Genomic DNA, 12,929 nt, shown 5'->3' with positions numbered 1-12,929 from the left:
CTCCATGTGTAGAAATAAGAAAATATTTGTTGGCCGGGCGGTGGTGGCACACGCCTTTAATCCCAGCACTTGGGAGGCAGAGGCAGGCAGATCTCTGTGAGTTCGAGACCAGCCTGGTCTACAAGAGCTAGTTCCAGGACAGGCTCCAAAACCACAGAGAAACCCTGTCTCGAAAAACCAAAAAAAAAAAAAGAAAAAGAAAAAGAAAAAAAAAAGAAAAGAAAATATTTGTTGGAGTAATATGGGTCCCCCAGACATTTGAGCCCAGATCATTAGGATTAGCAGCAACCAATTATACTTACTGAGACAATTCTCTGGTACTCATTTGTGGTTCTGAGAAAGGGTTAAGAAGAGGTGTTTAATCTTCAAAATAAACTAACATGATAAAAAAAAGACAGCAGTATAGTATGTTTATTTACAAATATGGTTTATTACTCAAATTGTCCTGTTTTCCTCCATCATTAGATGACAATATTATTACAATCTGAAAAAAATATTTTACTGTACAAGATTTCAACTAATCTTACTTGAGCATCAGTGAGACAGCTCAGTAGGGCATGTCTGTGGTGTACAAAGCTGGAACCTGACCATATCAGCATATGAAGATGGCAACAGTAGGTCCCTCAAAGTTGTCCTCCACGCTAAACAGATCTGCTAGGGCTACAGATCCCCTGATCATATTACAGACACATACAACAGAAATATTTTTGCTTTTTTAAAAATAAATCTCATTGCCATTAAATTATCTGGCATCTTTAGAAGGCAGTACTTCAAGATGAAGTGACAGATAACTAAAGGGACATGAAGAAGCATGGAACACAATACACACATATCCATAGCACATCAGGCTATGTTATGATTATAACATTGATTACTTGTTACTTATTTTTGTAACACTTCTCCCAAATAGATGAAAATCCTGATTTGTATACACACAATACAAACCACAACCACAATTGAAGTATTTGGTATTTAAGTATATTTACATAGTATTTCTCAGGTATGAACTTTTTCATACTTTTACAGGTCATTTTGATAGGCTTTACTACATTGATTATATTATTATGTTTTTTCTTCAGAATGAATTTTTTGACTTAGAAGGCATGATTTCATGAAAAGGCTTTATCACATTGATTACATTCATAGGGCTTTTCCCCACTATGTGTTCTTTTATGACATTGAAGACTATTGTGATTTACAAAGGCTTTCTCACATTGATTACATTTGTTTCTCTCCACTATGTGTTCTTTTATGGTATTGAAGACTATTGTGATGTGCAAAGGCTTTATCACATTGATTACATTTATAAGGCTTCTCTCCAGTGTGTGATCTTTTATGACGTTGAAGACTATTGTGATATGGAAAGTCTTTATCACATTGATTACATTTGTAGGGTTTCTCTCCAGTATGTGTTCTTTCATGTAATTGAAGATGACTGTGTGTGGCAAAGCCTTTACCACATTGAATACATTCATAAGGTTTCTCTCCTATATGTGTTCTTTCATGTACTCGGAGATAATTCCGTTGTGCAAAGGCTTTATCACAGTGATTACATTTGTAGGGTTTCTTTCCAGTATGGGTTCTTGCATGTATTTGAAGATACCAGTGTGTGGCAAAGGCTTTACCACACTGAATACATTCATAAGGTTTCTCTCCTGAATGTGTTCTTTTATGTTTCTGAAGACTACCATGTTGTGTGAAGGCTTTATCACATTGATTACATTTGTAAGGTTTCTCTCCAGTATGTGTTCTTTCATGTTTTATGATATTATTGCAATAGGCAAAGGCTTTATCGCAGTGATTACATTTGTAAGGTTTCTCTCCAGTATGTGTTCTCTTATGTATTTTCAGATAACTAGGATTTGCAAAGCCTTTTCCACATTGAGTACATTCATAAGGTTTCTCTCCAGAATGTGTTCTTTTATGCTGTTGAAGACTACTGTATTGTGCAAAGGCTTTATCACATTGATTACATTTGTGGGGTTTCTCACTAGTATGTGTTCTTTTATGGTAATGAAGACAAATGTGCTGTGCAAATGCTTTACCACACTGATAACATTTGTAGGATTTCTCTTTAGTATGTATTCTCTTATGGTATTGAAGACTATTGTATTGAGCAAAGGCTTTATCACATTGATTACATTTGTAGGGTTTCTCTCCAGTATGTGTTCTTTCATGTGTTTGGAGACTACTAGAATATGCAAAGGCTTTACCACAATGATTACATTTATAAGGTTTCTCTCCACTATGTTTTCTTTTGTGTACTCGGAGATAACTTTGTTGTGCAAAGGCTTTATCACACTGATTACATTTGTAGGGTTTCTGTCCAGTATGTGTTCTTTTATGTATTTTAAGATAAGAGTGATTAGCAAAGCCTTTACCACAGTGAGTGCATTCATAAGGTTTTTCTTCAGCATGTTTTCTCTTCTGCCTTCCGAGATAACTGTGACATGTAAAGACTTTATCACACTGAATATCCTGAGAGAGTTCCTCTCCAGTACAAATTTCTTCATGCCTGCAAAGATAATTGTTACATGAAAATGCTTTATCACAATTAATAAACTGATGAATAATGAATAATTTTACCATATGAATTCACTTTACAATTTGGTCTAATTTTAAAGAAGAATTGATCTTAAAGTTTTCACTTTGTTTACACCCACTGTGTTCCCCTTTATTATGGGTTGTTTTGCATCTTTAAAAATACCTGTGATGGTAGGAGTCTTTACTAACACAACTTACTGATGTAGACTCTAGTATTGGAATGTTTGGTCCATAGGTATTTGTACTATTAGATAATGCATGTGGCCTTGTTGGAGCAGGTGTGATCTTGTTGGAGGAAGTGCATCACTCTTAAGGTAAGCCTTGAAGTGCTCTAGGTTCAAGCTATGCCTGGGGTGTCGCACAGTCTCCTTCTGCAGCCTGTAGACAAGGATGTAGAATGCACATCTACCTCTCCAGCATCACGTATGCCTGCATGCCACCATGTTTCTTGTCATTATGATAATAGACTAAATCTTTCGAACTCTTAACCAGTCCCAATTACATGATTTCATTTATAAGAGTTACTGTGGTCTGACCAGGCAGTGGCGGTGCACGCCTTTAATCCCAGTTCTCACGAAGCAGACGCAGGCAGATCTCTGCAAGTTCAATGCCAGCCTGTTGCATAAGAGCTAGTTCCAGGACAGCTAGTGCTGTTACACAGAGAAAGCATGTCTCAAAAAATAAAATAAAGTGGAGTTACCATCGTAATACCGTCCAGTGACAGCAACGACAGATGACCTAAATAAGATACTCACATATATAGTATTCTTTTTCTATGAGGTTTTTACACGTATTTGAAGAGAACAGTAAGAACTCAAAGTTCACCATACTGGTTGCATTCATAAATTATCTGACTCCGTGAGTCATATTACATTTGTAAAGTGAACAGGAGCAAACAGAAGAATTTCCACATTCCTAGTACTCACTGGCATTTTCTGAAACATGAGTTTGCTGATGAATCCCCAATGAAGTTGGAAAGGCAATTAACTGTGAGCTGTATACTTATTATTCAGAAAGTTTACTCAAAATAGGGACTCCTACATTTTTTAAACTTTGCCTCTTTCCATCTCCCTATGCTCACATGGCTTGTATCTACTGTAACATATGATATACCTAGTAAAGGAAACAAAAGTTTTCCATATCACATCCAGTCAGTTTGATATTTGCTCCCCACAGACTTGTGGTATAGGGATTAGATTTTTGTCAAGAACAATATTTTTGACTCTCAGAAACTGCCCATCTTGATAAGCTTAGTGAAGTCTTTAAATGCATATGAGTAACACAAGTTTACTCTGCACTCTTTGGTTATTAGAAGATTTTGAACATTGAGTATATAATCATCACCTATTCATTGTGTGCACATTGCAAAATGTCTGTGTGCTATAAAACTAAATGGATCGGAAGTTCAGTGGCATAGCTCTAATGGAGCTATGATTCAAATGGTGATATCTGTTAAGACATTGCTTTCTTCTCTTCTTTCTAAGAGGAATGCATTGCTAACATGAATTCATTCATTACCTTACATGAAGGGGCATGGTTAGGTGCTAATTAGATATCTATTGATATCTATATGCTGTAAATAAATAAATCTATGCTTGTTATACTATTGCATCTACTTAAAACTTCCAGGACACATTAAAATTTCCTCAGAGACACATTTGTGAGTGACTGTACACGAAGATTACCTTCCATGTTGTGGAGAAATTTGATCAGGTTCTTCAATATGATGGTCTTCCCAATTGTTGGCTAAAATACAATACCAGAAAATATATGAAATATTTCAGAAATACTGCAAAATTTAAAATAATATCTTCAGTTTACCTTAGGACCATGACTGATTTATTACCGCCATTCTCCCACTTTTGCAATCAAAAGTGCAAACAAAAAAAAAAAAAATCACTTGGCAAGAAAGAATTGTCCCCTTATTTAAAAAATGAAGTAAAATTCACAGTCTTACCTATAGCAGTGAGGTTCCTGTAGGTCTCCAGCATCACGTCTTTGTAAAGATTTTTCTGGGGAGGGTCCAGCAAAGCCCATTCTTCCGAAGTGAAATGTATATATACATCATCATATGTCACTGCATTCTAAAATGACCATTTATAAATAGGGGTAAAAGCAAAAGCATCATACTGACCACACTGTAAATGTATACTTCTTCAAAAATATATTTATGTAATTCTGCTGTTTCTCACTCTTATTCCCTGACATAGACGTTCTAATGCATCACAACGTTATTGTGAAAGAAGCTGAGTGAGATTCACTTGTCATTTCTGCATATCTAGAATAGGATATAGTCTTGCAGGAGAAATGATTATTAAGTGACATAAAGAGAGTGACAAGCAAACAGAACAACAATACCGATCACACACTAGAGAAATCATAGGAAAAAGATGAGCAAGGTGGTTGTATTGGTTCATGTCTCTAATCCAGCACTCAGGAGGCACAGGCCTGTGCATTTCTGCTGTGGAACAAACTTTTTATACACTATGAATATGTATTAATCCCTGAATGTGGTGAATAAAGATCTCACTGATCTACAGCTGAGCAGGAAGAGGTGAGGTGAGAAAACCAGACTGATAGGATACTGGCAGAAAGGAAGATGGAGGCACAATCAGAGGATGGTCACCAGAGATGCAGAGAGAAGCATGAGGAACATGCTGGAGTTAGAAAAGATACCAAATGACATGGAAAAGCAGATATAAGAAATATGTATTAATTAAATTTAAGAGCTAGCTATTGAGGCTGCAAATTCACAAGAGGACCAAGAGGTGAGTGACTACCCACCAAGCAGAACACCCCACTCTCTAGGCCCTCTATACTGGGGCAAACTACGGCCCCTCGCCCACCTATCTTCTCTAGCCAGCCAACAGGTAAGTTCCCTTCATGTAGGCTGCTCCAAGAGCCTCAGCCCATAGATCGGATCCTGTAAGGTACAAGTCCCACTTTGTTCCAAACCCCCTTTCCCCCATGACCTCAGAGGAACTATGAAACACAGGCTGCAAATAAGCACAGAGACCAAGATGTGAGGAACCACCCACCCAGTGGGGCACCCCACTCTCTATGCCCTCCATACCAGGTCAAAACCCTGGGTCCCTGCCCCACCTGCCTCATCTTCTCTAGCCTGCCAGGAGGCAAGCTTCTCACAGGGAGGCTGCTCCAACCCCCCCACCCCACAATCTGCCACAGCCTCTGAAAAACAAGCTGCAACTACACAGAGTGGACCAAGAGAGGAACTCTGAAGTACAGGCTGTGACTGCACAGAGTGCACGAACAGAGCTAACCAAGAGAGAAGACTCAGAGAGCAGGCCAAGAGAGCTCAGTGCCTACCTGAGACACAGTGACACTAAAGAGCTGACCAAGAACTGTACGTAAACACACAGAGAGCCACTGGAAAAATAGGATCAAGAAGCAGTGGCAATGGCGGTATCAATTGGAGGAGGTAGGTGCCAATGCAAGAATACATTCAACAACATGAAAAGCAACATTGTACCACCAGAAAGCAGTGGTCATAACACAGGAAGACTTGATCATCCTAAGGCAAAAGAGGCAGAAGAAAGCAAGTTTAAACATAACTTTATGAGGATGATGGATAATTGAATGTCAACATGTAGAAGAATGAAAATAGATCCATATCTATCCCCATCCACTAAACTCAAGTTCAAATCGATTAAAGACCTCAATATAAATTCAACCACATGGAACCTGATAGAAGAGAAAGTGGGAAGTAGCCTTCAATACATGGGCACAGGAGACCGCTTCCTAAATATTACTCCAGTAGCACAGACATGGAGAACAACAATAAATAAATGGGACCTCCTGAAACTGAAAAGCTTCTGTAAAGCAAAGGGCACAATCAATAAGACAAAAAGGCAGCCTACTGAATGGGAAGAGACCTTCCCTAAAAGAAATATAAAACACAAAAATAATAGGAAACATATAACATATATTTTACTTACTTAAATAGAAAAAAATCTTTAACTGACTGTTCAAGCCTATATTTCATATATGTAATGTATGTTATCTTTAAAAGTTTATGTATTTTCAGAACAAAGAGACCAAACACCAATTAAAATGAATGGCCAAGATGATCCAACATCTCAAAATGCCTCTGCTGAAGTTGGTAGGTTCTACATCCAAAACATCTTCAAGGGTACTACATAAGAACGTCCAGCCTCACAAAATCCTGCAGTCAAAACCTAACAATGAATATGATTTTTTTAAGTTCTCTCAAATATCTCAGTGTTGACAAACAGTAAGTAGTCTAGAGAACGATGTCCAGTCTCCTAAAACATAGTTTATAGATGTTTATATTATCACATAGGAGGAGTAAATTACAAGTTGTTATTGGTAATGATCAGGAAAAAAGCCAATCAAGGGAGATTAAATTCAGAAATCTCTTTCTAAAGGAGAAAAGGGGGTTATGATATAAAAATGAGATGATTAAAGGTAAATTATTAAATCAATTTTCTAAAAAACTATTAACATTAAACATTTTGCAGTGGTATATTTTATATTTATACAAATATATGGATGATGGATATTGAAGAAACTCCATATGGAATTCTTTTTCTTTGTGGAAAATGCTAGCTATTTGGACAAGAAACTGCCCTTGCATCAACTTCTCGTAATACACTATCCAAACTGGACAAATAGGACACAAAGAAAAGCAACTGCATAACCTTCCCAATACATAGTAGGACAGTCAATCAAAATTTTCCAGGAGTGATTGATGCTGACTTTGAAGGAGCAATCAACTTCATGACTCACTCACCTAATGGAATATCCATGGTAAATACAAGACAGAGACTTACAAAATTAATTTTACTTAATAAAGTACAAACTAGAAATATAAGAGAGAGGAGAAGCTGGATTTGGTTCATCTGATGTTATTGGCTAAAAGTCATAGGTCCACAGTGAACAGAACTCACTTTGTTCACAAAAGAAAAGAGCTTTTTGGTCTTCAGGATACTGGTGCAGATATTTTAACTGCCTCTCAATGACCTTCAAAGTGGCCTAAAATGGAGACTATTACTCAGTTACAAGGATTGATCAAACCCAAAATCCTGAACACAAAGAAGCACTAAGCTTTACTGGAGATATGAAGAGGGCCACAAAGGAACTTCTCAGCTGTACATTATTCCTCTTTACCTGCAAATTGTGGGAGCAAACATTATGACCCAAATGGGTGTATACTTATATAGCCACAACACAGTCATGGCTAATTAAATGTTCAAGCAAGGGTTGTTGTCCAATCAAGGGTTGGGCAAAGAGAATGAGGTAAGTAGTAATCTTATAGACTTAGCAAAAGCCTCCCCTAGCAAAATTAGGGTACTTCTAGGAGGAGTCACTGAAAAGCCTTCACTCAATGTAGACCCAATTATTTGGAAAGGTGACAAGCCTATCTGTAACATTTAAAGAGAAAGATGAAAGAGGAATGGATTCAGAACGTCTATAAACCAGAGCTTCAGCTTTCCAATCTGTCTCCCGATTGTACACCAAAAGAAATGCCTCCGTGTGCATACTAGGCAGTGTTATTATATGAATCGTAGCCTCTGATAGCTAGGGCTCTAGAACCTCCCTCTCCATAGGGAATCCAAATTCAGCATGGCTCAGAGTCAAAGGATAGTTTTGTCCAGGTAAAAAAATTCACCACACACACACATACACAAACACAGTCAGACTCATGTTTCAACCAACTGCCAGCAGCAGTAACAGCTTTTCAAAATTGCACCTCCTCCCCTATGACAGTGAAGACAATATACTCACCAAGGCATGGCTTGTGGTCTCCCTCATAGCTCTCTAGAACAGTGTCAGAGGAGATCACTAAACAGAATCTGCAAGCCACCTCCCATTGATGCTCCTGATTGCTTGATTGCTAAGCCGCCCTAGGGTCCCACAGCAGTGGGGGACATCCATCTGGGCCTCAGGATATCAGACACCATTTCTATCCTGCAGAACATCTTACACTGGGAAAAATAAGTTTTTGAGGCAGGGCCACACCATTTTACCCAGGTGTTCTATTTTGGTTGAACTTGGAATACTGCAGTAATTTGATGTTACGATAAGATCAGATTTTTGGATGCCCTGGTGTGTGGACCTCATGAAATGGTCAGTGAGAACATTTGCTGATCATCTAAAATATACTGCATAATTCCACAGTGGTGATATTATTGTCAAAGCAGTAAGCCCCTCACCTCCCTTCCTGCCTCTCCCTTCTTCACTGTTACTATACCAGGTTCAATGTTGGCCCATGAACTCAGTACTGGCACACACCCTCTTCTTTTGGATGTTTCCAATAAAAGCCAGAAAGACTGGAGAAAACTTGTTCATAGATTTCTTTTCCTTCTTGCTGACCAGTTCAAGGTCAATCATGGAAAAGGTAGCAGGATTATGTGTTCAAAGCAATTTTATTTATATATTTTAGGCAAGCCTTAGCTACAGGAGATATTGCTCCAAACAGAAATAAAAAGCAACAGCACTTGAGAAAAAGAAATCAAACAATGAATGTTAACTACTGAAATCTGTAAAAGAGTTACAGGCAATGAATGGCCTGTTTCTCAAACCTCTGAGTTTTCTTAACTGTGCCAAGCAGGACTGAACACATATGCATAGGAAAGGTCCCTAATTGCAAACTCAATGTTCCATGACTCAAACTAACCTTCTTAAAGTATATATCCAGCAGTCTGGTTTGTCTTCATTAATATGATATGAATTAATACAAAATCACCTCTTTCTGCCACAATTAGGTCCTTTTCCATAATGGTGACTCTAGCAGCTGATTGCCTACCCTGTCTCCCTCTTCAATGTGAACAATACATGTTTCTCCCTAGTCTTCTTTGAAGGCAGAAACCATAGTCCGCGGTGCAATTCCTTGTCTTGGGACTGCAGTGAATAGTAGAATATATGACTCAAAGATATAATTTTAAATCTCTAAGCTGGTACAGTCATTTTAAAATTTTAAAGATGTATAAAGATGAAGTGGTTCACTTACACAATAGAGTACTACACAGTGGAAAAAAATAATGACATCCTAAAATTTGTGGGCAAATGGATAGATTTAGAAAATGTCATATTGGAGCCGGGCGGTGGTGGCGCACACCTTTAATCCCAGCACTCAGGAGGCAGAGGCAGGCGGATCTCTGTGAGTTTGAGGCCAGCCTGGTGTACAAGAGCTAGTTCCAGGACAGGCTCCAAAGCTACAGAGATCCTCAGCTTCCTAGACCTGGATGGAGGGGGGAGGACCTTGGACTTCCCACAGGGCAGGGAACCCTGACTGCTCTTTGGACTGGAGAGGGAGGGGAGAAGGGAAGGGGGAGGGGAATAGAAATGGCAGGAGGGGAGGAGGTTAAAATTTGTAATAATAATAATAATAATAATAATAATAATAATAATGTCTGTAATAAAATCATATTTTAAAAAAACAAAAGAAAGAAAAAAAGAAAGAATCATATTGAAAGCAGTAAACCAGACCCAGACAAATATAATATGTACACACTCATAAATGGCTTTTAAAAATAAAGAAAAGAAAAACCAGCCTACAATTCATAATCCCAGAGAACCTAGACAACAAAGAGGACCCTAAGACAGACATGCATGGGAAGTAGAAAAAAAGCAACACCTCCAGAGAGTTTAGGGATCATGGCAGAGAGTAGAAGGGGACAGGGGAGGAAAAAGGGGAGTAAAAAAATATATATAGCTCAATAAAAATAATAAAAAAGAAGTAATGAAAAAAATTAAAGATGCAATATAGAGGACAGCAAGATCTTTGACCTGGAAAACAACAGACTGGGGTCAAGGCAACCTAGGTTGAAATGAGAGAGCTTGTTTCAAAAACATTTAATATTCCAGAAGTGCAGCTATTTACAATTAATATGCCTTCCAGGGAGAAATCACTCAACATACTTCGGTGTTCAATGAAAAAAAAATCTCTTTAATGATAGCATGCATCCATCTCTCACTAATCATCAAAGCAGAGAGAACCTAGAACAGATTTTGAATACCACATACGTTGTCATCCTTAAGTCTTTTAGGTTAGGGCTTCAAGTGACACTTTGAACAATTAAAATAGGGACAGGAGGCTAAGTAGCCTCTAAGTCACTAAGCAGATGGGAGACTTACACATGAAAAATATTCCCCAAATTATTTCTTAAGTACACCAGTGACTAGGCCATTCTTCAGTGATATGGAAGTTATTTCTCTTTTCTTTCTTTCCTTTTTTTTTGTTTGGTTTTTCAGGACAGTTTTGCTGTAGTTTTGGAGACTGTTACTTTCCAGACAAGTCAGGCATTGAATTCAAAGAGATCTGCCCATCTCTGACTCACTAGTGTTGGGATTAAAGGTGTGTACCACTAATGCCAGGATACAAGCAAAACCTAAAGCCAAGTAAGCTTCTTAAAAAGAACAGTACCTTACAGATTCAACACAATGCCCTTCAAAATCTCAGTAAAAATTTTCAAAGACCTCGAAAGAATGGTACATAACTTCATATGGAAAAGCAAAAAACCCTGGTTAGCCAACACAATCCTGTACAATAAAAGAACTTCTGGAGGCATCACAATCCCTGACTTTAAACTCTACTACAGAGTTACAATACTAAAAACAGCCTGGTATTGGCATAAGAACAGACAGGAGGACGAATGGATCCGAATAGAAGACTCGGATATCAATCCACACATCTTCAAATACTTGATTTTGGACAAGGAAGCAAAAAATATCAAATGGAAAAAAGAAAGCATATTTAACAAGTGGTGCTGGCATAACCGGATATCAACCTGTAGAAGAATGAAAATAGACCCATATCTATCACCATGCACAAAACTCATGTCCAAATGGATCAAAGACCTCAGCATAAAGCCAGCCACACTGCACCTTATAGAAGAGAAAGTGGGAAGTACACTTGAATGCATTGGCACAGGAGACCACTTCCTAAATATAACCCCAGCAGCACAGACACTGAGAGAAATAATTAATAAATGGGACCTCCTGAACTGAAACCCACATCAGACAGAGGTCTGATCTCCAAAATATATAAAGAACTCAAGAAATTGGACACCAAAAGAACACATAATCCATAAGAAAAAAAAATGGAGTACAGACCTAAACAGAGAACTCTCAATAGAGAAATCTAAAATGGCTGAATGACACTTAAGGAAATGGTCAACATTCTTAGTCATCAGAGAAATGAAAATCAAAACAACTCTGAGATTCCATCTTACACCTGTAAGAATGGCCAAGATAAAAAACACTGATGACAACTTATGCTGGAGAGGTTGTGGGGAAAAGGGAACACTTCTACATTGTTGGTGGGAATGCAAGCTGGTACAACCCCTTTGGATGTCAGTGTGGCAATTTCTCAGAAAATTAGGAAACAACCTTTCTCAAGACGCAGTAATACCACTTTTGGGTTTATATCCAAAGGATGCTCAAGAGTGCCACAAGGACATGTGCTCAGCTATGTTCATAGCAGCTTTGTTTGTCATAGCCAGAACCTGGAAACAACCTAAATAAATGCCCTTTGCCCAAAAAATGGGATAGGGAAAATATGGTATAATTTACACAATGGAGTACTTTATAGAAGAAAAAAATAACGATATCTTGAATTTTGCAGGAAAATGGATGGAGCTAGAAAACATTATTTTGAGTGAGGTAACACAGACACAGGAAGACAATTATCATATGTACTCACTCATAGGTGGTTTTTAATTTTTTTGTATCATAACTATAAATTATCTTTAATTTCTAGGTTAGAGGTCAATTGATATGCAGACTGTTGCACTCTGTCCCCAGTAGCTACAAGTGTGTTATATTAACAGTGTGTGGCTTTTGGGGATGTGGCCCAACTGGTAGAGTTCTTGCCGAGGATGCACGAGAAACCCTGGGTTTTATTCCCAGCACTGCATATAATCAGTTACAGTGGCACACACCTAAAATTCCTGTACTTGCCTGCAGCTCCCATACCTGAGCAGTGGAGGCAGGAGGATCATCTGCCCCTTCCCCTCTGTGCCCTCTCACCTTCTTCCCTTCCCTGATGTGCTCCACAGGTGACATTATCAATGCCCTGGTCAATGTGTCTGGCGGAAAGCACCCATCAATGGTCCAGGGAAGCAGCTGAAGATGTGTCTCCCCATGATGCCCGTAGTGCTCCACCTGGTCATGTCTCAGGCACCTCATAGGTGGTTTTTAAACATAAAGCAAAGAAAGCCAGCCTACAAACCACAATCCCAGAGAACTTAGACAACAATGAGGACACTAAGAGAGACTTAAATCATTCTAATCTATGTGGGAAGTAGAAAGTAAAAACAGACAAGATCTCCAGAGAGAATTGGGAGCCAGGGGACCTTGGGGGAAGATTGAAGAGGGAAGGGGAGAGGCAGAGAAAAATGTAG

At 38.4% G+C, this 12,929-nt stretch overlaps 1 protein-coding gene across 1 annotated transcript in view; it reads right to left on the bottom strand.

Moving 5' to 3' along the window:
• Positions 1-343: 343 nt before the first annotated feature.
• The window catches only part of LOC126491333 (zinc finger protein 431-like), a 21,391-nt gene continuing 8,805 nt past the window's right edge, over positions 344-12,929 (bottom strand). Inside the window, exons 2-4 of the mRNA XM_050126896.1 lie at positions 4,502-4,628; positions 4,230-4,290; positions 344-2,515 (exon numbers count right to left, since the gene is read on the bottom strand). Of these exons, the coding sequence (XP_049982853.1) occupies positions 1,219-2,515; positions 4,230-4,290; positions 4,502-4,535 (1,392 nt within the window). The 5' untranslated portion in view covers positions 4,536-4,628 and the 3' untranslated portion in view covers positions 344-1,218. The remainder of the gene's footprint in view (positions 2,516-4,229; positions 4,291-4,501; positions 4,629-12,929) is intronic.

This window comes from Alexandromys fortis, unplaced genomic scaffold (genome assembly GCF_014885135.2).
Source record: "Alexandromys fortis isolate MF-2015 unplaced genomic scaffold, M_Fortis_MF-2015_v1.1 scaffold_261, whole genome shotgun sequence".
NCBI classification, from domain to species: domain Eukaryota; kingdom Metazoa; phylum Chordata; class Mammalia; order Rodentia; family Cricetidae; genus Alexandromys; species Alexandromys fortis.
This window is presented reverse-complemented; position numbering and strand designations above follow the sequence as displayed.